The sequence below is a fragment of the Aptenodytes forsteri genome, unplaced genomic scaffold (genome assembly GCF_000699145.1).
Source record: "Aptenodytes forsteri isolate BGI_AS27 unplaced genomic scaffold, ASM69914v1 Scaffold143, whole genome shotgun sequence".
NCBI lineage: Eukaryota > Metazoa > Chordata > Aves > Sphenisciformes > Spheniscidae > Aptenodytes > Aptenodytes forsteri.
The window spans coordinates 619,527-647,151 of NW_008794951.1; the positions used below are offsets into that span (position 1 = coordinate 619,527).

Below are 27,625 nucleotides of genomic sequence, written 5' to 3' on the forward strand. Positions count from 1 at the left end.
CCCGGGAGGCCGAGAGGGGAGAGAAGGAGGGAGGGAGGGAAGGAGAGAGGGACAGGAGGAGGGAGGTTCCTTTTCCCAACCTCTAGTTCTGCCTGCGGCGTTTCCCTCCGAGCAGCCTTTCCCACATGCTAGCACAGCTCACGTAAAACAAGCAAGATACACGCGTATAATATCGAAAACAATAGCAAAGAGCTGTCTTTATTTAATAATTTACACTCAGCATTTTTAAAGGGAGCAGAAATAAAGCTTGCCCCGTGGTTACACATTTCGATTTCCACCAGCCCGTGCCATCACGCACTTGCTGCCGCAGAAGTTGGGAACGGGGCCAGTCCACCCAAGTCCCGACAGGGACGGAGCGACGGGGCTTCCAGACACGCAAGAGCGTGAAACACCGTCAGGTCTAGCCCATGAACCCCGCAGCTTATTGTTGCTGCCCAGTGCTTTACAATCAGTAGGAAGCCGATAGCTGGCAGTGACACAGCAAGAATTAGCTATAAAATAGCTCAAGCTCCTAACTGAAAACAAAGCTCCACAGCTAAATGAAACAAAAAAGCAGCTATTAAAAATACTGGCCTTCAAGGCTTCCAATTTAGAAATAAGAAACATCTGCAAAAGGCAGATCTTATTAGTGTGTCTTTTCCAGGCCCACAGTGCTCTGCTGAAACAGTGACTGGTTAGGGAATCAATCTAAGTTTAAGCAAGCTAAACAAAAACTGAAACACCTTCCCAAAAACCAAGAACGTGTGCCTGCCCACAGTCACCGGAAGGCTCATGAGCAGCTACAAGCAATAAACACTCCACAATTAAACATTGTCATGCTGCTGATTTCTGATCTTGAGACTTTTTACATAGTAACATGCGGATCTATGAAAACAACCCTTGCGCTTCCCTACACCATACTACTGCCCTACAGGTACAAAATTATGAGAAATCCAAATATTTGTGTTGGCTAAGGCCTATTTCTGATTTGGATGCAGCGAGACACCTCCGGAGAGAACCTGAAGTCACCCCTGCGTGATACAAACAGCTTTGTGTCTTCCCCTCCCGCTGCCCCCTCAATCAAGTCCAACTACCCTGCACAGGAAAAACCAGTCACTGCTTCCCAAGTGATCACGTTAAGCTACACCGATGATTTGAATACGGCAAAATACCACATTAAATGTAAATGCAGAAGAGTAACAAACTGATCAACCATCCCAATTCAGCTGTTGCTATTAGTATTACGGAAAGCCTTAAGCCTGAGAACACATTAAAGAGTGATCACATACACACACCTCTCGCATGTGCCAAAGTTTATTTTTTTTTTTCCAAAACTTGTTTCATCAAATAATTGGATATGAGCAGTTTTTAAAAAACAAACAGTTTGTGTATTAACAAATTGTGAAGTTCCACAATTAAAATATTAACACAGCCAGTTTTGTGCTTAGGCTTCTTTTTAAAAAATTATTAATTCATAGAACATAAACCCTCAAAGTTTTTTTCCAGCTTGTGGCTAGTATATTTTCCACACATTCTGTATTCTTATAAAATGAAGGAACTCATGTAAAGGAACAGCTGTACAAGAATACACCTGAAAAAAGCCTGAACAACCTAAATTATAGTAGCTCCTTTTAAATAAATATCCAATAAAAGGCACAAACCTGTTATGGGGAAAAACATAACATACAAAACAAGACCTATTAAATAAATAATGTGAAGTGTGGGTTGGGGTGAGGGAAATCTGTTCCAGCACCTATTTTGTCATTGCTCCAAGATGAAATTCCAGCCAAACATTTGGTAAAGGATTAATCACAAGGATACACGTTTGATATATACTGAAAGATCTGATGTTACAATTCCTGTTGTAACTGTACCAGTTACTACAATCTCTTTAAATAAATGATCATGAGAATCTGTGTAAAGTAGTGATGCAGTGATGTATGTATCAATGACATTTCAAATACATCTTCAGAGTAATAGCAACAGGTTTTCTATACTCCTAGCTATCAGTAATGTATAAATGATAACATGTACAGTTTCCATTGCTCAAAAATATAATCTTTTAAATGGAAATAAATGACCGATACACAGTGCCTTTAGATGTTGTCCTTACAATACAAACTACCCAAAACAAAGTTTTCCTTTTTATGTACAAGTTAAGCACCGATCCACAGTGCATACTATTCTAATTGTAACCCCACCCTCCCTGCCACACATCAAAAAACCCAGATGGGGATACACCCTGTATTCAATCTTGCAGTCAGAAGCTCTTTTGTTGTTGGGGTTTTGTGTGTGTGTGTGTGTGTGTGTGTGTTGTGTTTTTTTTTTAAACAAAAGTCCATTTGTTATTTTTACCTACAAGTATTCCACCACTACGTGCACAGAACTGAGATTTCTCTAGTACGTGTGCCCAAAATTTAAAAAAAATTCAATTCAATAGCTTCTTGGAGGCAAAGTCAAACTGTATCTAGAGAACCTTAGAAAACCCCCGTTATTTAAAAAGAGGTACACTTTCAAGTCCAACAGGCCTAACACAAATCAGCCTTTCCAGAAGTTATGGGATATACCATAAGATAAAAGACAGCCTCTCTGTAGCAGCATGAAGTCCCAACAGTTAGGCTTGAATGACCCACTGAAGTACAACAACGCAAAGCGCACAGCATACTTCAAGTCTTCCTCCTTGTTCAGACCAACATCTTAGTTATCTGCTTTCTGAAATATTCAGAACAGGATTCTGATCAAACGAGTTGGGAGGAAACAAACGGGAAAGTCACATTTATATACACCTCTCTTCAGTGTTTTACTCATCACGACGACTATTTGCAACTCTTGTGGGCTGTTATTTTTTGGAGAACAAGTTCTGAGCCATAAAAGCCTTGACAGCATCCTAAGTCCTTGTTTTTTACCTCTAATGTATGAACTGTGTTATTTAAAACACAGTACTCTGCCGTTTTATGCGTTCCAATATGGGCACGAGGAAGAGGTTGGCAAAAAGCAGTCCTGTGCACTTTTGTGCAGAGAGAAGCGCGTAAAGCAATCTTTTCTTCATAAGGATAAATCTGAAAGCCGTGTTTTAAAGTATCAAACGTTCTGAATGAGACTAAAAAGAAGGTGGCTTATAAAGTTTTTAGGATGTACTTTGTGGCTGTTTCTCCTTTTTTAATACTAAATAAACTGGTATCAGACAGCTTTGCTACAAGAAAGCCTACCAAAGAACCATTAAAAAAATCCAGAGCAAATCAGAAGTAGTGCAAACTATACCTAGTACTAAATCCATTTCTGAGCGAAGTACATTCCAGATATTCAGAATGCTCTGCAATAAAGTTATAACAAATATATACTGTTTACCAGGCATTTATTTGCATATGTTATTAAAATAACTGATTATTACTTATACAACTCAGTATGAGAAAGAGACCTAACAGCTTACAGTGCTAGAAACTGCCTGCTTGTAGAGCTCTCAGCTCTGTCATTAATGCCCAGACATTTATTACTACATGTACTGGTCTAATTTGAACTCAAGACATTTCAATGCTGAATAAGTCAACAGAATTCACTATTTCTTAAATAAACAGTCCCCTCAACACAATGACCCATTCTAAATGGCATCTATTCCCTCGTCACGTGGAGGGTACCTATAGGCACTGAAGAACTCATTGGCTTAAAATTGTACAATTGTTCAGCCTAACAAAGGTGGATTAAAGCTTGAAGCCCTTTGTAATTCAAACTCGAACATTACATTGCTATAGACCGGTCCAAATTCTTTTAAAAATCAATACACATTCAGAAACTCCAAGTTTTAAATTTCTGCAAGATTACGTTTCCCAGGAAGTTAGTGGTTACAGATTCCAAGGGTTGGGGGTGGGTTGGTTTTTTTTATTTTGTTTCTCTTGAGGTTTTTCACTTGGCAAAAATATTTCCATAGGGTTAATAAATAGTACTTTTGCACTCTTTGGACAGAATCAAGCATTAAAAAAAAAGAGAAGGCTTGTTCCCACTATGAGGAAGGTGCTGTATTTTAGAAGTTCTCTGCAGGACAGTTTGACAAGATTCTCAGGCCTATTTGCGTTTATAGTGAGAGTCAGTGACATTTCTGCAATTATAGACTCCCCAAAAGATAAAAGACATGCTACTCTGGAGGTCTATTTATCATAACAATAGAAAACTAGTCATTTTTTTGAAAACCCAGCTTTAATATTAATCATCAGTAGAAGTGATTTTACAGGAGATAATTTCTTTGTATTCTGCCACAAAGCTTCTGGAAGAAAGGTTGCTCCCAATTCCATTTACTTGTTATTAACTACTTTTTCTTTTAATGCTATCACTTTTTATCAGACATTGAAAAATACAAGATAAGGCATTTTCATAGCCAATTTCAGTTTTGGAGGAAGATTGTTAAATACAAAAGACATGCCAGAAGTCTGTACACATCTGACCCATCGTGAATAGCATACTTCATAAATTAGTTGATTTAAAAGATTTTCCTCTCAAAAAGAGTCCGGATTTCTTAACATAGCATTTTTACCTTGAAATTACTACAGAAGAAAAAGATTACTGCAGCATTAAAGAAAAGATTATCTAAAAGTTTGCACATATTTACACATTTAAAAATAATTACTTTTATATGGTTTACAACTAGGTTCTTATTTCAGAAAAGCAGCACAAGCTATTCCCTACAGCTGGATAATTTCAATATAGTTACCAGTTCACAAGTGTGCACTATTGCAAGGTTTGCTTCTTTTGACCTAACAGACTTAAAAAAATTGATCTCTTGCCTCTTTTGCAGTTAGCAACGAGATTTTCAAATTGCTCCCATTTGCTGCTATTGGGGATACCTACGTTCACTGGCTCCCAAAGCTATTCTTCCTTGAGCTATGAAAAATGCTATCTGCAGAGAAGATACTCAATGGAAGGGCAGCTACTGTCACCTGTTGGAGGCTGCACACGCTGTTCCGTAACACACTTGTTTCCCCTGCTCCATCACAGACTTTCAGCCCATATCAGAGCCTGGCTCTTTCAACTAGCCATGTAACACTGACATACCAATGGAGCAATTTATTATTTTTAATATATATATATGTAATATGTATATATATCTTGTTGATTCACAGCATTTCAAACTCACATTATAAAGTTTGCAAATTACTATAAGCTATTCTAATGTGAAAAAGCTGTCTGATTTCACACAATATTGGCCTTATGATAATGCAAGCATTGCTCTATCAGAGTATTTATTAGAGCACATAAAAATTTTATTGCTCAACTTCATTTGTGTTGTGTCTTGGTTACAACAGCCACAGAATTTATGGAGGAAATAAATAGCTTTGACATCCTCAGTTAACTTCCTAAGGTAAGCCACTGATGAATAAGGTTGTAGAGCAATCATGTAACCCCTCTTCTCAGCTTTGAAGATGATAATCCAGCTTGCACCTTCCGAGTCAGCCTCAATAAAATACAGTTTTCTGCTGAGCAGTTTAAAAATCAGTGAACAAACATGACTTCACACTGCAGTGACTGTTATAAACAAGAATCTCTAAAGCATTGCAATTCAAAATAATATTGTATTATACAGGGAAGAAACAGTTGCCCTGTTCAGGTATACATCACGGAAAGATTGAAATTCAGTCTTTTCTTTTTTTTACCAGTATTTGGTTGTTCTCACATCTTGCTGCTTTGGTGGCTCTACATAAACTGTATCTGTGAAGTAGAGATTACATATTAATGCCACTTACATAACACATCATTTCTCAATGTTTTAGAATTATGAATCTATTCAACTGCCTTGTTACCTGCAAGTTAAGACTATAGGTTTGGGCACTTGAAAACATCCCCAAAAAACATTAAGACCAATGTATTTGGATGACAGGAGTACACAGTTTCTTCAACTTGAATGATCTTGTCCATGCCTTTTTCATTCCTCACCACCTGATCCTTCAGAAAGCCTTCACCACCACTCTAGTCAGTATGACTAAACCAAGTATCCAGCTAATGTCATAGGAAGTCTAAATTCTACATATTTTCACCACTCCCATTTTCTTAATATTGACACAGTAAGAAGTTAGCCACTAAATCTCCAATTTTTACTTTCTTCCTTGCTTCCTACATTTGCATGGTCTTACCATCTGAATTTGCTTCCTCACCAGCAAAAGCTGTTACCCTTGACTGAGGAACCCCTCACTTTCAAATGCAGAAATACACGAGTAGCCCTTCATGGAACATTTGGTTGCTTTTACCAAGACTAAAGTTTCAATGTGTTCTCAAGATTAAAGAAAACAGTTCACCTGAGTTTCAGAAACAGGTGCAAAAGGATTTGTTGGCCTTAGACCAGGCTGTGTATACATCATTGACTGGGGTGCCATCAAAGGAGCAGCTCCAATCTGAGGAGGTACCTGTTAGAGAAACAAAACCCCCAGAAAACAGGTATATAAACTAATTCTAGAAGATACATCTTTTCGCATTGTTAGTATGGTAGAAAATAAGCATACAGGCACACACATGCAGTAAAGTCAAAGCTTTTATAAAACTTTGTATATGAAATTTAGAGTAATCTCTTCCAATGCACAGTGCGCAAAAGCTATCAGTTTTCACACACTTACGAAACAACACATATAAGTTGCAGGATGATTTTTGAACATCGTAATGCCTGCCATGAAACCCACTGGAGGAGACAACAAGGTTTCTCAGGAATACAAGACAATCACATTTCTTACCATTCCATATACAGGCACTTGAGGTGTGGTCAATGGGTACGTAATAGGAGCAGGTACCTTCAATCAAGAAAATTTTAATGTATTTTAGATAAGCTCATGCATACTAGTAATATATACAAAACTGTGAAAAATACATGTTTTTCAATACTTAAAATAACCAACGTATTTACAAGAAATTGACTTACATATCCAGGATAGTGCACTCCATTCTGGCACAGCAAAAGGAGTAAGGACAGAAAATTATTTAAGAGGTATTCAAACTGGAAATTCTAACCAAGGGATGGATTCAAGTCCAGTACTGTAACTACGCTCAACTCAATTATTAAAACAATTAAAGTGGGAGGAAAAGTGCAAGGACAGTAACATCAGTAACTATGTCTGTTAACTTGGATAGGCTCCCCGCCTAGAAAGCTATCGCTAGTAAGACTTCCAGAAAAATAGAAAACTAGCCAGATTTGAGTATATTGCTTGCACAAACATTTGTATGAGAAGCCTTTAGAGGGCATGGCATGCAATATTCCTTCTTCCTCCCACTATGTGCGAGAAGGGCATAGGAAAAAAAAAAACAAACAAGGAAGCCAGTGACCATTCAGCTTACAAAACAGCAACAGATGTTTAGTCGGGTAAATGTTGCTCACATACTAATTTCTGATGTCTGCAACATATCACAATATGAAAAAGGAAAAACACGAGGAGCATCTTAAGCCGGTAATAACTTATATCGGGTTATGTTCACAGTGATGCATGCGCTTCATATTGCCGTGCGTTGTTAAGTAGTGCTAATTATATTAAAAATGGAGTGCTAGTTAAAATACTTCACTATGAAAGAGTATGCAGACTATACATGAACTGGAGAGCTAGTACTCTGAATGCCACAGACCAAGCCAGGACAGTTAAGACCTTTCCAATACTGAGGCACTGATTTTAATGATGCTCATAACCGAGCTAGTTCTTTGCATCATTAATTGTTGGAATCCCAAGCAAACGAGTGAGCACATACCTGGCATAAAGCACACAAATGCTTAGACCAGAAGGTATTAAGCATGAACACATGAAATAAAAACACACAACCCAAATCCAGAGTGATCAATGTGTGCTAAGGTGCCCTCTATCTTTCAAAAATAAGAATGCATCAGCACTCTAACAACGTTCTAGAGCACAAAGAGGGGATAAAAAGATTTTATGGTCTCAGAAGTCTCACATAAAAGTGCTATGCAACTGAGACATACTCTCATCTGAATTTTTGAGTTTCATTTTTGATTCCAATTCTGGATTTAATATTCAACTTTGATAATTTTGAATGAGCATACTCACATAAGATGAGGAAAATAGGCATTACAGGCAAAGCTACTCTTAATGGAAAATAAAGTCAGACAGCAGTCCAAAAGTCATAACAAATATGGCAATTACCCTAGTTGTACATATAACCAAGGTGAACATTCTACTTCCCTCCAAGGCAGCTGTATTTCAGAAGAGGTTTGTATTTGTATGAATATATATGAATAGAAGATACTTGAAAAATCTTTTTTAAAAGGACATCAGTTGCCTACAAATATCCCTCCAAGAAATGAAAATTCTTCATTTAAATAACTATAAAACTTCCACTTAGTATTTTGTACTGTGTTTAAAATACAAAGTTGCTGTTGAGCATTATCAAAAGTCCAAAGTGCTGCTTGACCTGGTAATTAAGGTGCCTTGCAGGGGCTGCAGCAGCATTTCATGTGATAAAACTGAAAAAGGAGTGAGAACTGGAAGGAACAGCAGTTTTGCCCTTGAAACACATTCTCAGGATTCTTAAAGGTGCATGTGTGTGTGCATGGGGGGCGGGGGAGTGGGGCGGGAGCATCTCAAACACGCACATCAAATTTTCTCGTTTGGGGTCATTTGTTTCAATTCAAAAAGAACTTCTGAACTGAGATACATCTCAAGTGAAAGGCTGATTATTTAAGTTGTTAATGGACAAGTTTTACAGTGAGGAGAAATAAAGCATACTAAAATCTCTACCTCATTCAGTTTAAGAATGAGGTTTAAGAATGAGGTTACTGTACTTCAGTTAAGAAGTACAAGCATTCCCCCCTGCCCCCAGTCTTGTCCCAAACAGCCTTTGCTATTCTTTTTAAGTTAATTCAAGCACAATAGTAGCATTTGCTAGAATGAAGTGCGATTTCAATAGTACAGAAATTACCATATGTGGAATAGCGGGTAAGGGAGTAGGGTTCCATGTGGTCGATGTGCTTGTTTTTGCTTGCCAGTTTGTTCCACCAGTAAGTTTCTTCTCTGTAGGCTGGGTCCACTGCATATCTGATCTAAAATGAAACCACAGCTAGAGTAACAACAACATAATGGAAAACCAAAACATGCCTTAATACATATACACAGCTGGAATCTATGGGTGGAAGAAACACTTGGGATTTCAGTAACTACTTATATATATTTCTGTTCCAGTAAACATGAAGTCTGGGGATTCTGTTTTGTGTTAAAAGTAAACTATCATTACTGCACTGTAAGGCATAATGATTAACTGGAGTTTTATGTAACTGCAAGATCTTTTATGGGGCCTCATAAAAATACGTAAATAAAAATACAGCAATTGCAAAACTAAAGTGAATTACTTCAAAAGTTAAGGTTGACCATTATGGTGACTGACCACAAACTCACTGTTTCAATGCTGTACCTGGTAGCAGACTACTTTCAAGAGTTGAGACTCTTGCCATGTTAGTGCTGGTAAACTGTGCCAGAGACTACCAAATAGTCATGTGAGAATATAATAAGTACGTATATGCACTTACTTTTTGGATGGAGTTCCTCCAAAGCCAAGGTCTGGGGGGAAAGAGAAACAGACAAAATCCCTAAGTATTTCTAATTTTTTTTTTGGGGAAAAAAAAAAGCTTGTGTTGTTTTCAGTCACAAATGGCAAAGTTAAGTTTAAAAGCTTCACACTTACTTCCCACTAGATTAGCAAGTGAAGAATCAAGGTCATTTGCCAAAATTTTTCCGCTTTGCTGGTTGGCTAAAGTGGCTCTTTGACTTTGTGGTGGTACTGTGGGTTGCAATACATCATCTAGAAAGTTAAAAGCTAAAACAAAGAACATAAAAGCAACTGTCAACAAAACAGTTACATTGCATTTAATAAAAGACATCCATAAGCCAGGGAGATATTTTCTTTATAGAACACTAAGTAGTTTGAGTATATGTGGAGGTTCAACATGCTGGAAGTGTTTAAGGCTTAGACAGAAGCATAGTTTAACCTCTTATTTTTTATGGAGTACTATATTGTAGCTACTAATCTAGTAGAATCTTTAATTTTACTTCAGCAGTAACTGATGGTATTTTTAAATTAAGATGAAACTCCCCTGAAACTGAAGAAAGAAGGTTGTTAAAGGTAGTTTCAATGTGTTCTTGTAACACAATAAAGCAGTAATTTCATGATACTGCTAGTATCCTGAATGTACACAAGAGTTCCTTCGCTATATGTTCATGAGGACTTCGAACATATAGCAAAATAGCACCAACCAAGAGAAAGATCGTAACTCAGCTATTCTTCAAGCAACACATACACACAAGTAGTTTTGCATTTTTATAAGTACGCCTCTCAATGAAGTTAGAGAGAACTCATTACCATCTATCAAGAGAAAACACTGAAGTCACAAGCACTGAAAACAGATTAACATAAGCTTACCCGTTAAGAGATATCCAGTGGGCCACGTTCAAAGTTCATTCCCCCCAAAAAAGAGGAAACCATTATTACACAGTATATGAGATTAGTCAAAGCTAATTTCAAAGTAAATAACTACAATTGAACTGATTGCCTGTTATCTTATCAGCCCTATAATCATCTTGCAAATGTATTAAGTGATTAAATTTTGAACTGCAATAGCAGTTACGCTAAATTGTTAAGCAACTGTTGCCTGTAGGGTGTAAGTTAGTCATAAACTAGTTTTTACCACTTGTAGTCCTGTACTCTGGTGCTGTAGATTTTCCTCCAAAAACAGCATCAAAGTCCACATTAATTGTTGAAGAGGTGGTACTTGGAGGAGCTGAATGAAGAGGAAAACCTGAAAAAAAAAATTTAGAGTAATCAATACACCCATGGAGTAATACCACTCATTACAGTGAAACCAGAAAGTTTACAAAAAAATAATCAAATTACCATCAACAGTCAGAGGATGATACACAGAAGCATATGTAGGTTTATGACCACTAAAGTCATCTTCATAAAAAGAGAGAAGAAAATAAGATCAGTTTAAAAGAGAAAAAGGGAGAGGGGACCTAAAAATTAAGTCTGCAGTTAAAAATTAAGAATTTTTAGTAATAAAAAGGATTTTTTTAATTTAACAAATTTGAAAAGCTCAAGTAACTCCTGCATTCCCCATTACAAAAGAGAAAGGAGATTGCAGTTTGAAAGAAATCAGCAAAAATTCCAGCAAAATTGCAAGTCTTAGGATGTCTAGGTTGGGCAAGCTTAACAAAATAATGAGTTATTTCAACTGTAGAAATAAAACTTTAAGGAAACATGTAATTGACTACATCTGGAATTAATGCACCATTTTCACTTGTTAATAAAAAGTGAAGATTGGTCCAAACCACAAAAAGATTACATGGCCCAGTTTATTAGCATTATCATCTCCAGTTGCAAAGAAATTACATGGGTTTTGTTTGTTTGTTTACCACTAAACAGTTCCACCGTTTGTTTGGAGGAAAAAGTAGAAATGATGAAAGGGGTGGTAGATTTTACAGCTTCTTCAACTGGCTTCATGTCAAAGATGTCCAGATGAGGTGGAGAACCAACACAACCATTTGAGGACGAGAAAGGACCTTTCAGATGCAGAAGTGAAGGAAAGAATACAGAGTACAAATAATGGAAAAGAAAACCAGACTGAAATGACTGCATATGAGAATCTCTAGACAAAATCATACTGTAAATATTCCACCTAGTGCTCAGCCCATTAAAGATACAAATTCTTAGTTTCAGATAAAAATCCTAACAGCTCTCTCTAGAGAAAATAATTCTAGTATTGCCATTGGGTGGGAGGAGGAGAGTGACAGAACATTAATCAGTCAAAAAAGTTAGATACTACATTTTTGGCTTCAAGAATCTACCTTTTAAATAGCACATAAGGGTATCAATTCCACCTATTAAAATACTAACACTTACAGTGGTGTTAACATTGCCTTATTTCAGCATTTAAGACATTTATTTGACATCTACCCTGATTATTCTTTGGAGGAATGGGTGAGGGTACAGAGAATGCTGTGCCCAAGAAACTGGGAACGACAGCTTTATTATAAGAACTTTGAAGTCACCAACACCTTTTAAATGAGAAGTGTATTAATTAATATCACTTAATAGAATGGAAATACTAGGAATTAATGCACCATTTTCACTTGTTAATAAAAAGTGAAGATTGGTCCAAACCACAAAAAGATTACATGGCCCAGTTTATTAGCATTATCATCTCCAGTTGCAAAGAAATTACATGGGTTTTGTTTGTTTGTTTACCACTAAACAGTTCCACCGTTTGTTTGGAGGAAAAAGTAGAAATGATGAAAGGGGTGGTAGATTTTACAGCTTCTTCAACTGGCTTCATGTCAAAGATGTCCAGATGAGGTGGAGAACCAACACAACCATTTGAGGACGAGAAAGGACCTTTCAGATGCAGAAGTGAAGGAAAGAATACAGAGTACAAATAATGGAAAAGAAAACCAGACTGAAATGACTGCATATGAGAATCTCTAGACAAAATCATACTGTAAATATTCCACCTAGTGCTCAGCCCATTAAAGATACAAATTCTTAGTTTCAGATAAAAATCCTAACAGCTCTCTCTAGAGAAAATAATTCTAGTATTGCCATTGGGTGGGAGGAGGAGAGTGACAGAACATTAATCAGTCAAAAAAGTTAGATACTACATTTTTGGCTTCAAGAATCTACCTTTTAAATAGCACATAAGGGTATCAATTCCACCTATTAAAATACTAACACTTACAGTGGTGTTAACATTGCCTTATTTCAGCATTTAAGACATTTATTTGACATCTACCCTGATTATTCTTTGGAGGAATGGGTGAGGGTACAGAGAATGCTGTGCCCAAGAAACTGGGAACGACAGCTTTATTATAAGAACTTTGAAGTCACCAACACCTTTTAAATGAGAAGTGTATTAATTAATATCACTTAGTGGAATGGAAATACTAGTCCAGCATCTTCTCAGTTACATCTGCTTAGTTTATATTTCCCAGCATTTTTAAACTTTGATTTTTAGTTACGTTTCTTCTACGTGGCCCCTTTATTGAATAGCTCCTTCATTCCATCTACTGCACATTGACGCTACTGCTATGCGTTAAAAAAAAAGTAACTTTTCTATAACAGTTTGCCAGAGCTTTCAGATGACTTATTTTATATTCTGTCAAGGATAGAGATGTTTAAATACAAAGTAATTAAGGTTTAAGATGTAGATTCAATTAAGTATGAATCTGTATTTTATTCTTGTATTCTGAGAATACACCCATCATTTAGACAGTCAAATCATCGTATCAGCTCACCTCCCCAAGCACTGCTTGCTGATGTTGATATAGCTGGAGTACTCTGCACAGTTGGAACAAATGCAGGCTGAAGATCAAAAAGATCACTAGAAAGGTTGGGCATGCTGAATAAGAAAAGAAAGAGAGAGAGAGAAACGTGAAGATACGCAACAGGCTTGAATTCTTGTGTTATACAAACACCCATACCAATCTCACTTTCTCTTGTTCACTAGTAGCCCATCAATAATAGTGGTACAAAACAAAACTAGTAATTAAGCACTTATTGACCAATACCAAAATTCTTGTGAATACACCAGGAAAACATCAGCAAAAGGTTATTCTTGAAAAGTAACCAGGATCAGTGCTTTGCAATTGACTGTGGAGCTACAGGCCAATGCAGTAATTTCTGCTTGCTTCAGAAAGCAAAGTAAGTCTCTCTCACCTATTTGTTGTGGGTGCTGGTACTGCAAAGAGGTCAACAGCTACAGTGGTATTCACACTTTTTCCTGATAAGGTGCTTGGGGATGCTGATGTGGAAGTGGAATTTGATACTACAGAAATCTCTCTTAATCGCTGCTCCTGAAAGATGAGATAGACAGTTTGCATCTTAGTTTTATTAATTTATTAACCCTTCAGTCCTGAAGACCTTTTCCAAGAAGACATTTTAATTATGGTCCTAATAAATGAGTCATTCTCCTGTAAAGTCCTGAAAACAGAAAGATGATTGAAATTAGAGATAGGAGTATTTGTTTTAAGAAAGCCTTTATAAAAATCAAGGTGGGACTTGAGGTTTTAAATAATTATTTTTTTAAACTATAAGTGCCTAGAAGTAAAACACTTCTAATCAAGCTACACATTCTAAGCTCCCTTCACAGTCACTCAGAGAAACAGGTCAATGGACCTTTGTTGAGGAAGACCCATCTCTCTCTACTGTTAGGATCTCTTCATAGTTCAATTCAGATGTTCAGAAGTCAGACTAACAATGTGCATCCTAATAATATCCATGTGGTGTTGCTCTTAAACTGGCAAAATAAAAATCTAGTTTACATTGTTAATTTTAGGTTTACATCCCTCGTTACTTCTAGATATGCCCACTGCATTTATATAGCACAGGTGTATGTTTTACACTGCTTACATTCCTCAAGTAAAACATTGAGTGAGCTTGCAAGCTTCCCTGCCCCCAGATGAAGATTTCTATCAACTGATTTAATTATTCAGTTACAGCAGCTACAAGTCCTATTCTAGCCGAAGTGGGACAGTGAAGAGGGAGACATCTGATGCAACTACTGAAAACAAAAAAGAAAAACCCCAACCAAAAAAACCAAACAACATCACCACCACAACACTTGCTGAGATTCAAGTGAAGCAGTTCGGCAGCAGGCAGCAAGGCACACTAAGATTGTAGTCTAATGGCAGAAAACCTGCTTCACATTGATTTGAAAAATATGCCTTACACCAAGTCAGGAAAGTGAAGAATCTTCAATAGACCTCTAACTCCAGAGACGAAACTCAACTCTGCATTACTGTCAAAGTTTACTTTCACACTCCAAATAGTTTTAAGGCTCTTGTAACGTGGCCTCGAGATGACATGAGCAGACTTGCTCCATCGTTTAGGTGTGTCTAGAGATGTTAAAGCAACAGAAGAAAAATTCCCCAACTGCCCCACTTGCGTGTGCCTGGGACATGACAGAACCACAGGTTTAGCTTTCAGCAAGAGAAGCGTCTTGCCTTGTTCGAGATTTTATACTGTATATGTTCTCAGGAAACAGTGTTATAAACAGGTTAAAAGGACCCGAAGGACCAGGATTCAGGCCTTGAGAGGGATGTTACTAAGAGGACTACTCAACAAGTACCAATGAGCAAAGGAAAGCACATTAAGGAACCAAGAGAGAACACACTGATTTTCTTTCAAATGTATTATTATTCAAAGTCCATAAATTAAACCTAAATACATACGATTTCAAACAGTTTTTCAAACTAAATTATAGAATTGTAAGTAAGAGCAGTTAAACGTGGACAGAACTGTAGTGTGTATTCTCATTATGAGCAACATGAGTGAAGAATCACACTAAAGCCACATTCCATACATCACGGGGAAAAATAATTCCCCTCCTACCAATCTTACCAGTCTTACAATAGCAATGCTGTATGTTCAGCTGCTGAGATGTAACCTAGAAATGTTGTATACTCATTTTGGGAATCTTTGAGATAAATAACGATCTCTTATAAGGAAGAATATAAGTGATTTATATCAGCTGTCTGCTATTCAAATCATACTCCTGGTAGAAGGGTCACCACATATTGGCAGCCATCACACCTGCATCCTACAGAATCATGCCTTGACCTCTCTTAAGATGAGAGTTCCCCCACCATACACTATTCTAAGCCAACCCTGGTTTTCACCTGTACCACTTAAAAAAAAAATCTCAGAATACAAACTTGTAAAAAATACAGTACCTTAAGTGCCTGCAGTCTAGCTTGTTCCTCCTCCAATGCCTGCTGCTTTTCTTTCTCATCCATCCTGCTAAATGACATTCCTGTATTGGCAAGTGTGGAAACAGCACTGGATAGGGCACTAGCTCTAAAAACAGTAATAATTAAAAAAAGTTTTATTACAAAAAACAGCCAGGTATACATCACATAATCATCAAGTGCCTTATCTAGTTGTGTGCCATTCCCCCTCCACTCCAGTCTTTTCTCTCTGGTACAGAAACGCAGACACCCCAATAATGAGGGGGTTTGGTGAAAAAGCAGCATGAGTACAGAGGACTACTCCCTCAAGTTTCAGCGGGTAGGAACTGGAAAACACAGAACACACCAGTTGTTTTTCTTTAAGGTCACATAGACTAGACTGGAATTCTATTCCATTCAAGTGGCAGAGGCACAAAAAGCTTATTTGTACATATTATATATATAACAGTAAACAAAGCACAGAAGTTATTCTTTATATAGTATACTTTTTAGCAGAATACTGTAGTAGTGAATCCTCAGATACTTGCAAAAAAAAATCTGAGGAGCAAGACAGCAACTCAGGAATATACCTTACACTGATACATTTATCAGTATTTACCAAGTTTCGGGGGGAGAATGCCTATGCCAAAAGATATCTCTCACTCTTAAGTCAGAAGTACTGCTCATATGTATCGATACAAAGAGTAACACAATTCCTGCCAGCACAAAGCATCTAAGCTAATTTGGCTGTTCTGAGAAGGGACTGAAGAACTTTTATAAGCAGGTTAAGATAAATTCACGGTCCGAGAAGTAGGTAATTGACCAAGATAAATACCATCCTATCTTGGGTAAAAAGAGCCTCAAAACCCAAATAACTTAGAAGTCTTATAAGCCAAAGGACTTCAAACAACCAAAAACTAAAAAGAATAATATACAAGGTCTCAGCTCAGTGGTTTATTACAGCAGAATAAGAAGTCTGTCAGAGACACAGGCAGACATACCTAGATTTCAAATGTGACTAAGCTATCAGACTACTAGTCACTAGATGCTTCATTTATACTTCTAGGAAGATATATTTGGAAGTGAATAAAATTCAAGGAGAACACCAAATGACTGAATCCTGAAAATTCTCAGTATGAAGATGACAAATCCTAAGTATAGGCATCGTTATAATTCATTGGGTGCTCACCTGCTGGCAGCGGAGACTTCTTTTGTTTTCTTTCCCTCCACAGAAGCCAAATGCTGTTCCAGTGCTTCAAGCAAGCTGCTGGGTGCCTAAAGTTAAAGTATTTATAAAACACTGCTTCTAGACAACACATCCTTGTTTAGTACACAGATTAGTTTCCTCATCCACTAACAACAAAACCCCACACATCAGTAATTGTGCCTTTGGGTTTTGCTGCCATCCTGCATACCTGAATTCTATCTACCCAGTTGTGGTTCTTTAAAAGGAGTGGCACCACAGAGCCATGAAGTAAGGATTCCCCCAGAGTAGGTCTGCTTCTGTGTAGCAAGTCACATTCTTGTTTTTGGCAACAGTATTTGCTATGTTAAGATTAATCCAGTAATCACAGCTGATTAAGCAGTACTCCCTTAAACTCGCAGAAGTACCAAAATGAAGCCTTTGCGTTTTTGACCCCCTTTCCCCTGTAACAATAAAAAGCCAATCATTTTCCATTCAAATATTTACAGTCAAAGGCTTGCATTAGAAACACTTGACTACAGCAGAATGTTAGGTTTGATTAAAAAAGCAATCAAATTCAACCTAATCCCAACAATACCATTGCAGACGGAGTAGCTATTCAACACATGACTACACAATAAACCAACTCAATTACTCCAAAGCCTTTGGTAGCCTAAAACATTAGAAACTAGCAACATCACCTCAAATAAAGTTTTTGGGTTTTTTTGCGGATTCCATCTCCATCCCTTCTGTCCCCATCCCTCCCCTGGAAAAGTGTTACCCATGAGAAGTTTTAAACATTAAGCTGTTTTTATTTAAAGCGATGAAGAAGATTAAAAAAACCCAGGTTTCTCGCCACTTAAATCCAGCAGGAAGTCAGACACTAGACACCTTAAATGAGTTTTAGGTGACCAATACTCATAAGCTTACCAAAACTTTTGAGAGCACAGCCATTCAGTACCTGAGACAAAGATTTTAACCGATAGGTAACAGAAAAGAACAAGTTTAAAATATACAGACTAAGGCACACCAGAGCTGCTTTGGTTCCTACAGAAAATAAGAAAAAAGTGCCCATCATAACCTGCCTTCTTTCTGCCATATACTTGTATCCACTACAGAAATATTTCTTCCATACCAAAGGAAACAGCTTCAAATCTCAGAATAAATTTGAACTCATCCTGATTACACAGTCATAGCAGGAAGTAAGATCTCCCCAAATCACCCTACAAAAACAACCTCCATCAAGCAAAATAATTAGGCTGGCACTTTTGGAAGAGTTCACTGCCTTGCTATTCTAGCCGCCTTGCTCTCGTGGCTTTTAACTACATAGTCCATATTCCATAAAACAAGCAAAGTAAATCCTACTGCAGATTCAGATGAAGGGAATAGACCTCTAAAGTTTTAATCTGCTTGCCAGCTCAGTCCTCCTCATCTGGCACGGTTTCAGAGACATTAAGCCTCTCTTACCACTTGCCAACTTTCAGTAGGTAGAACAGACATGATAGGCATTGTTTGGAAGAAAAAACAAGCTTGCCCTTGCTAGCCCTTCTGTACCAAAAGCTAGACCGAAGTATTTCCTGGAAAGAGGAAAAATACTAATCACACAAGGCTTTGGCAAGTTCCGCTCTGAAATACTGAGCACAATTCTAGCTTCCCACATTCAATGAAGGCCAATTCAAGGTACAGGAGATGCAAAGAAAAGCAATTAGAATAATCCTGTAAAACTGCCTGTCTTAAAGTTAAGGCCTGAGTTGATATTTCTTTCTATGAATAGAGCTTGGTAAGCTAAGACAGTGTAGTTACCTCAACAACTGGTCATAAATAAATTCAGCGTTTGAACTAGACAGCTAAACCCCAAGGGGGAACATTTTGAAATACTCTTCTGGAAAGGTATCAGGGACAAAAAAAAAAAAAAAAGAATCAAACCAAAAAACCCAGACTTTTACCTTTCAGGAGGAACAATAGTTTGCAAAAGACATTGCGTGACACAGCTAGATAGATAATCTTAATACTAGGCGATTATACCCTAATTCCAGAAAGTTTTTCCTAGTCTTCATTGTTTTTTCAAGACCACTCTAAAACTTATCTGTATGGAAAAGCATATTCTATACTTACTGTTTCTAAACCCCTCTAAACAACCCCCTCAACCATAAAACCTAAAACCAACAAACCAGTAACTTCTCTGAACTTTCTCACTGCTGCAGACATCCAACAAAACAGAGATGAAATTTTGAGTGAACAGATCTTAGCAGTTTTACGTCAGAAAAGATGCCTGGGCTAATACAGATGTTGACTTGAAAAAGGCTGTATTTGATGACTCAGCCTCCCTCCTCTCACCCAAAGACATCTGACAGACTAACATCCATACAGAGGAAAGTGACCCACTTGCATTCATGCAATACAGTAACAGCTGTAAACAGAAAGTAAGCAACATCATTGTGAAACAGGGCACCTACAAAGGAAAGTATTTTCTTTATAGGAACTGGCAACAGTAGCAGTAGTGTGAACATTAGAATCAAGGAATAAACACACTTATACAGCAGCAGGAATTAATAAACCTCTGAAGAGATAAAACCATTGTTGTCAGGAACAGCTTAAGGAAACTCTGAAACGTGCATATCCCAGAACAGAATATACACCAGAAACGTAAACAAAGCATTTGGAAAAAAGTTAAATATGGTAGACCAGAATAGAGACAAAAGACATGACCCTGTCAGAACTTATTTCAGAAACACAAGCACACCGAAAATTAATTTTTTGTCAAAGTCTAGACTTAAGAAATTTTAGCAAATTCTTTTAATGTGGCACTGAATTCATGTATAATTACTCAACTCTTATCAAATGCCATGAAATCTACTATGGAAGTGGAATGCTTAACAGTGGCTCTGAAGTTGCCAAAATACACAGGATGCTGACATCTATCACCACAGTTCAGAGTTGCCTTTCATGTCTAAGTGCACTTAAAACAAAATAGCTGAGCTATTAGAAAAAAATGTTGTGAGAACAGTAGATATAAAAGGGTTTGCTCACTGAAAGTTTCAGATATAGAGAACAGCAAAACAAAGTTAAATCCCCTAGTCTCAGTAAATTAAAAAAACCCTGCTTTGAAGAGCCTTATAATGACCCAATTAACTGGACAAGTACACACAAACCCAGTGAAGTATAACTTCAGACTTGAGCATAATTTGATTAGCATAATGCAGACCAGCTGAATACTGCAGTACTAATCAAAAGACAGAGTAAGATGCTAAGATCAAACACCAACAGAAAACATCAAACTACTGCTTTCACTCATTACCTGCTCTTACCCTGCTGGTTACAGTCATATTTCTTTTCCTACCACAAAGGCCTAGAAGTTCTTAAAGGGGTTAATATTAATTGCCAGGACTGCAAGTATTAGAGGTTTGTACTTCGAAACATGTATGATTTCAGATGGAGGTCATAATGTAGGCAGTAATGAACAACACTGACAATGGAAGTTTGTGGTTTAGATTTGATTTCCATATTAAAAAGACACCGATGAAGTTTAGGCAAATCTTCACAGTAGATACATTTTTACATGATTAACCCATGAAATTTAATTTTGTGAAGGCAGTGTAGGATTAGATGTCACTGTTCAAAGTTTACACATTAGATTTTAACTGTTTCACACTGACTCTACTTAAACAGCTTGAGTACTCTAGACCTCGAAGGCACTCCAGTTTATTGTCCGAGTCTCCTGACAGACTGCCATTTATTCTACCCATCAGGTTACTCTGTGCTACAGAAAGAATACCAAATACCTCTGTCCTGTTGGGTTGGTCCTAGGTTAGGAATACAATGTCCCTGTGAACTGAAGGAACTTGCAAAGAATAACTTTGTGCCCTTCTGTGGGCTATCAGTGTTTCCTGTTCACCAGGTCAAACCATCTTTCTCACCTCCTTTCTGCCCCTCAATTTATCCTCACTTAGAAGGTATTCCCCTGCATTCCACCTTTTAGACTAAGTGTTCCAGCGCACAACCTGTATTGCACATGTCCCTCATATTACTGAGTAATATCGAAGCCTGCGTTAAGTGCTGATATAGAAACATCAAATCTATTCAGACCTCAGGGGAAAGAAAAAATTCTTGACCGAACTAGCTAACTGTAATCTTTAAGTGTGTTGGAAGACATTAAATTACAGTGAAATGGAAGGTCTTCCTGAAGGCATGGCAAGATGCTTGTAGCTTATATGTCAGTGAATCTTCTGTGATAAAAACCAGAAGTTCTTGAAAAATATTTTGAGTTTTATTGCTTTAAACAATCCAAAAATCTTATTAGGAGCTGCAAAGTGTGAATACTGAGTACATTTAATCCACGGGAAAAGTCACCATACATATTTCCCATATATAAAGACACAGAAGAGAATACATTCTTGAGATGAATGATTACTACGATACACACCAACCTTTAAAAACACAAAGAACAAAATAATTGGGTTAATCAATACGATATGTACACTGACCTGAGTAAGATCTGGAATGTCACCCTGATCAATTCCAACTTGCTGGGTTTACAAAAAAAGAAGAAAAAAAACCCGTACATTACTACATGCAGTGGCAATGAAAATAAAAACCAGTGATGTCTGAATTTTACATAGAAACTAACATATTAAAAAAGGGATATTCATAACTTTCTGAACAGGTACGATTTTCAGTAGGAACACACCTTAGAAATCACAAGTGCATTAAATTGCATCTCAAAGCAAACCCAACTTTTCATCCAGCCTAACTTTTCCACGCAGAAAAGCTTACGGGGAGCATGAGAAACACCCACATTGCTTACTGGAACTACTCCACTTTGAGCAGTTACAGTAAAGGGGAGCACTGTAAATAGACTGTAACATTCAGTTCATATAAATTTCATGAACAGTTCAAAATGTAACAACACTTCAGAAAGTTTACTATGTTGTCTGGCTAATGAAAAGGATACCCAAGAATCTCACTTCATGTTAATGAGCGTATACAAACTTTAAAATACCTAATCTGTAGAATGCTTCCTTGTATAGCAAAGTTAAGCAAATATTAATCTGTTTGTGAAGTTGCTGTTATGAATATAGACCACTGCACCAGTACAGACAGCTAAATGATATCCCTTCCATAGACGTAGATTTATTTACCTCTGCTACTTTGAGGAATTCTGACAATTTGGTCATTCTGGCTAGAAATTTTTTGTAAATATCCAAGCCTTCTTTGCACTGGTTCTTCTTCATATCAAAATATCTTTCTGAGGATGCAAATAAAACTCTTGTAAGATAACAGCCTTCACAGCAAGAAGGTGACACAGTATTATAAAAGTTAATTCGAGACAAGCTTCAGGGAGAGAACAGACAGGAGTAACTCAAAGCTATTCAGATTTTAAAGTTTACATTAATACCTGACACCTTTTGTAATAAGTCAGTCAATAGAAAACCATTGATTTTTCTATTTCAGTACATGAGAATATAATGCAAAGCTTTATTAAGCATGGACGTGAATCACTGCAATTGTTAAATTAGGTATTTAGGGGGAATATTTTCAAGAAGTCAGCTTACTAGCTGGCAGTGAGGCAAATTATTTTATCATTTGAAAATATTCCTGGTATGTATTTACATTTTTAGACCCTGTATCAATATGTTTTGATGTCTGTAAATGGGCTCCATATCCAAAAGACATCAGAACGGCTACTGAAGCGGTACATATACTGAACTGACCTACCAAAAGGAGTATCAACCACATCCTTCACTTTTTATGGTTTTGCCCTATATACTTATAGATATTTCATTGAGTAAAAACTAACGGATTTTTCATTGAGTAAAAACTAATGGATTAACAGAGCAAACTGATCAGATGTTTTCATTCAGAAATTTGCTTGAATAGTCATTATAAGGCTTTTCTAAGAGCTTACCACTCTTGAACAAAAAACCCTACGTGTCATCTACTAGGCTCATGTAGATTCAGGTACCAGGTAAAAGTGAATAGTCAGGCTCTAAAGAAATTATGGGAAACCAGAAGTCAGTCATACTGTGACTATACTAAATACTCAAAATACCAGATACCTCACTAAATACTTTCACAGCTCAGTTGCCAAAGATTATCCACTGCACATTTACGGTATCTTTGTTTTAGTCTCACCAGTCACCCTCTCATCTCAATTTCTGTTTCAAGATGTATTCTTCAAGGTAGAAGCACATGTTTAAGCCTATGCTAGTTGCCACTGAAACTAAGGCAGGCTTAATTTAATGGTAATAGAGCAGAGACAATTTATTACGAAATTGCAGTCAGAAATTGTCTATATTCTTTAGTTCTCTCAATATCTTTCACAAAAGTTCAAAAGCTAAAAAAATTCTCACATACCTAAAAGATTAATAATCCCCTCATTGTATGCTGCAAAAAGTCTAATGGAATCTTTAAAGAGGAGCATAAAGGCAGCATTTATAACACCATTTGTTAGTTCATTTGGATTTGCCTGTGTAGAAAGCAATGAGAAAGTAAATTAGTATTTAATAAAATAACGAAACTCTCACTTAAAAATGAGAGAGTGTTACCTAAAGTACTTACATCAAAATCAAGGAGTGCATCAAGCTGGTTCTGTATAATTGGAAGGGTTTTCAGAAGCTTTTCCGCATTCATGGTTCTCATCACTCCATCTATCCTACAGAGTAGAAGACACGTTTACAAGTTACCAAGAGACCTCAGCATATTATGCTGTTTCAACAATACTATATTGCTTCAAAGGGCTAAAAGCTCAAGAACAACTGGTATTTCCCTCCCCCCCAGTATGAAAGACCAAACAAAAGAAGCAGTAACAGTCTTACCCTCTTTTCATTTTGGTGAAGTCAACTGCTACAAGTCTATATGAAAGTGCTTTTTCATTCAAGTATCTGCTATATCGCCTAATGAAGGTAGACATATCATAGCCTAAAAGTTAAGCATTTATAATTTAGACATTTTGAAGGGGTACAGTTTCTTTTAAGTTCTTTTCAAGAACTATTCTCCTACTAGTCCATTTTACATCAACTTGCATAAAAAACCCTTCATAGGCACTTTCCAGAGTCTTGAGATTCACTATTTTTCACCTTGAGATGTAATGTTACAGTTTCTTCCCAACTTGCTAAGATTAGGAAAGCATAAACTCCTAATAAACACCTAAACACATTAAAATATTAGGCAAGAACCAAGCGGAAAATATTAGGCAAGAACCAAGCAGCTCTTATTAAGATGTTCTTGAAATTAGACTAAAAATGTATTCCTAGTAAAATGCTGAAGACTTTAGTACCTTCTCTGCAATGCCTCAAAAACCACACAAAGACTGAGAAATGTTTTCTACCATTGGCAAGTAATTAAAGACTTCTCAGAGATTTGAGGGAGTTCTCACTATTTATACAGCACATTCTAGTTACCATTCCATGCACCTTACCAGTAAACATTTACTCCTGAGACACTAAAATGCAACAGCAAATATAGATCATTGTGCTAATATTCATCAGGTTTATTCTAGTCAGCGTTAAGAGTTCACTCTTTAAAATTTACAGCTGCGTATGCACGATACATATATTACAGACTAATTTCTAGCACTCAGCTAGGTAACTCAGAATCTCACTTTCCTTGTGTCTGCATTCTTAGTTGGACATTCTTTGGTGCCTCATGCAATATAAATCATAATACCCTTTCATTTAAATGTCATTTGTCTCCTAGAGTGCACCAACACAGGCACTATCACAGAGCAAAAAAGCAGTAGAGTTATTTTCTTCAAGTGAAAGATCCTTACCCTGCATGGCACTTTTGTCCAGGTAGTTATTTAAATTGAACAAAGTGTTTCGGGATGCAAGATACTGGATAAAGCGCTGTTGGTGAAGAAAAAGTTGAGAATATCATTGTTGTGAGAGTCAAAACATTTAAGCATATTACAAGAAAACTCCACTTACCTTGTAACTGTTTCTAGTAATCTCTATCAACAATAGAAATTAGTTAAAAGGGAAAAATTTAAAGGAAAACTTGAAACTACTGATTAGCAAAGCCTCTGAAATCCAAAACTCTATTTGGCAAAAATATAAATTTAAACTAAATAAAAAAGACATCACTGCCCATGAATAAAAGCCTAATAATCCTAGAGGAAGCTGCTTAGGTTAACTTTGTACTTTAGAACAGACAAGCTGGAAAACACAAAACAAAAATACCACTCGCATTATCCAAGCTCCCGAGGTTTCAATAGCTCTACCGCTGCTGTGGAAGTGGGAGACAGGTTTAGTTACAAAATTTAAAAGTAATTAGTAACAATAATGCTTCTGGAACTGTGGTGAGCAGCAGCACTGGGATTATAATTTTATATATATGTTATATACATTGTAATGCAGCGATCTGACTAAGCAACATTTAAGTTTTGACAAATAATAGCTAGCTCCATAAATAACACACGAGTAAGAGACAAGCACATCCAAATAGCAAGGTAGTTTTAAAAGTTTCTCTGCCACTGTTCTACACAGTCCTCCTATGATTGTGATTTCTTGACTTTCTTGCTTCTTTGTATGTGTTTTAGTTCATAAAAGACGACTATGATCAGTACAGCTTAAGGGACTTGCTACATCTTTGATCTGAATCCCTCTGCTGCTACAGCACACAGGGCCTGTTCCTTCACCCTTCATGGTGGAAATCTACCTGTCTGCCAGGTTTGGACTATTGCACTCCACAAAACCAGCATTTTTTCAGTCAGGCTCAGTATAGCACCTGCTCTTTGGGAACTGTAATGAGGGCTTAGCACAGCAACAAGAAAATTCTTCTCACAAGTACTATTTAAACTGAAAGCAATACTTTCACCTTCCAAGGGGCCCAAATGATTCCCCAACTTGTCACGTACCACCTCGTCAGTAACTCGTATGTGTTCTCAGCCTATAGCTACGGAGTTCACTCAAGTCTACAACACGCAGCTTGCCTACCAACAGTTCTGGCACTGTTTTAACTTCTTATTCTGTTTTCCAGCCGGTTTATCTGGTCTTTGTACATCTTAGTACTGCATTCAAAGAGATACAGAAGAAGAAAAACAGTTGGAACGTGATCAGGAACAGAACAGTGATGTTCAAAAGGTGTCTATACACATTTCAAAATTAGCTACTGTTCTGAATCTCATTTTAAAAGGGCCAAGGCTAACTCTCACTCTCCAGATGTCAGGGGTCTTGCATTGTACAATGCACACGTGAGAGGAGTTTTAACCTGTTTCACCCAAAACTTCGTCACAAGAAACTGCAAGACAGTGATTGCTCAGACAACATTTTGACCTTCTGCTGTATTTACTTGTACTTAAAATAGAAGTCCGACATATGGTCATTTTTTAACTGTTTAAGAAAAAGGTCTCTTTTAATGTATTAGAGGAGCGAGGAGTACACTCGTGTTCCACCTGAAATTACAGAACTAGTGTTCCAGCCACATTATCTCAGCAGGTATAAAGGAACTCTTTTTCAAGTTTCAAATACACCCATTCAAAGCTGAGGAGCGGTTTTGGTACAGACATAAAAATTCAACTCTTCTGCCACTACAAAACACTGTATGGGCAAACAGATACTGACTGGTAGCCCACAACTCTTAAGTTTCGATTTTTTTCTATGGTTCAGTTGTCTGCTTTTTTTTCCTTTCAAGTTTCAGTGTGTAGATATGAACTGTATTGGAAGAAGAGAGAATAAAATATACAAACTGATTTACAGCCTTCAGTTTAGCTTTATACTTGGAACAAGTAGTGAGTTCCAAGCAGTGAATTTTACTTCATATTATTCTGTAATTTCAGCCTATTATCTATTGAAACTACAATTTAAGCACATAAATAACTCGAGGAAGCGTTAACAAAGAGCACACTATGCTTTACAGGTCATTTCAATTAAGTTCACAGAGATTTGGAGAGAGGAGGCAACACTAAGTTTTCAGAGCAGTTTAAAGGCTGGAAGCAGTACCTTTAAGAATCATCATTTCAGTATTACCAGTAGTCAACAGTCATTTATTAAGAGAATGACTACACACAAGTTCAGGACTAAACTATCACCTGACGAAGACAAAGTTTAGTTTAACGGAAGGACTGTGCGAGAGAGGCTACATTTCTAATGTCATGTTATTGTCTGGGAAGCTTTTCATAAATAGTGATGAAATAATTTAAGTGAACTAAATGCAATAGAAACCTGTTTCGGAGGAATGTTAATGGCAACGACATATGAAGATATAGCCCATTAGATGATTGGCAAGATCAAATATTCTAGTCACCATATTCCTCCCCCCTTTAGTAAGTATTCTTATCTGTTAATAGGTTGGTTGCACATTTATGGAGTGCTAACAAGACTCTCTTGCTGTGCTCTTACTGATAAGCACTAGCCTAATGAAGTAAAGCTCATCAGAAGTTTCTCAAGTCTTTATTCTAGAAAGGTCATTCATTATTCCCTCACAGCCCAACTCAGATACCTGCAGGTAAATTGCAAACACTGATATATTTCGGTATTGAAATAATGAAGGAATATTTTCTTCTCTGGAGAAGTACTTTACAGCCATCAGCAGTGGAAAAACAAAGACCTTTGAAAACTGAAGTACATATCTAATGCTTCATAGATTGAGACAATTTTTTTAAACACTGTCAAGGAGGCTTTAACAGAACTAATCATGTCTTACCTCGTTTCCATACATCATGAGGTGGTGTGTTGTAATTAGAGCTTTGAACACTACAACCCAGCTACTGTTTGCAGTTCTCTCAAAGAGTGTGTCTGCCAACTGCGGAATATTCACATTCATTTCATTTGTGCACTGTATT

The 27,625-nt window shown here is 37.0% G+C and overlaps 1 protein-coding gene across 2 annotated transcripts; it reads right to left on the reverse strand.

Annotated features, from left to right (window-relative positions):
* Window positions 1-1,279: 1,279 nt before the first annotated feature.
* On the reverse strand, window positions 1,280-27,625 carry LOC103895635 (phosphatidylinositol-binding clathrin assembly protein). Of its 2 annotated transcripts, none has more exons than XM_009275286.2 (20): window positions 27,487-27,625; window positions 24,614-24,689; window positions 23,661-23,763; window positions 23,404-23,497; window positions 23,200-23,311; window positions 21,984-22,090; window positions 21,330-21,371; window positions 16,852-16,937; window positions 15,669-15,792; window positions 13,654-13,790; window positions 13,233-13,336; window positions 12,190-12,336; window positions 10,840-10,899; window positions 10,634-10,744; window positions 9,634-9,750; window positions 9,479-9,509; window positions 8,875-8,995; window positions 6,690-6,746; window positions 6,261-6,368; window positions 1,280-5,676 (listed from the first exon to the last, which is right to left on the reverse strand). In XM_009275286.2, exons 1-20 carry the CDS (start codon window positions 27,604-27,606, stop codon window positions 5,662-5,664), a joined length of 1,872 nt encoding a protein of 623 aa, XP_009273561.1. In that variant the 5' UTR covers window positions 27,607-27,625; the 3' UTR covers window positions 1,280-5,661. The 2 variants fall into 2 exon arrangements, with proteins under 2 accessions (XP_009273561.1, XP_009273560.1); XM_009275285.2 differs by having other exon boundaries at window positions 9,634-9,765.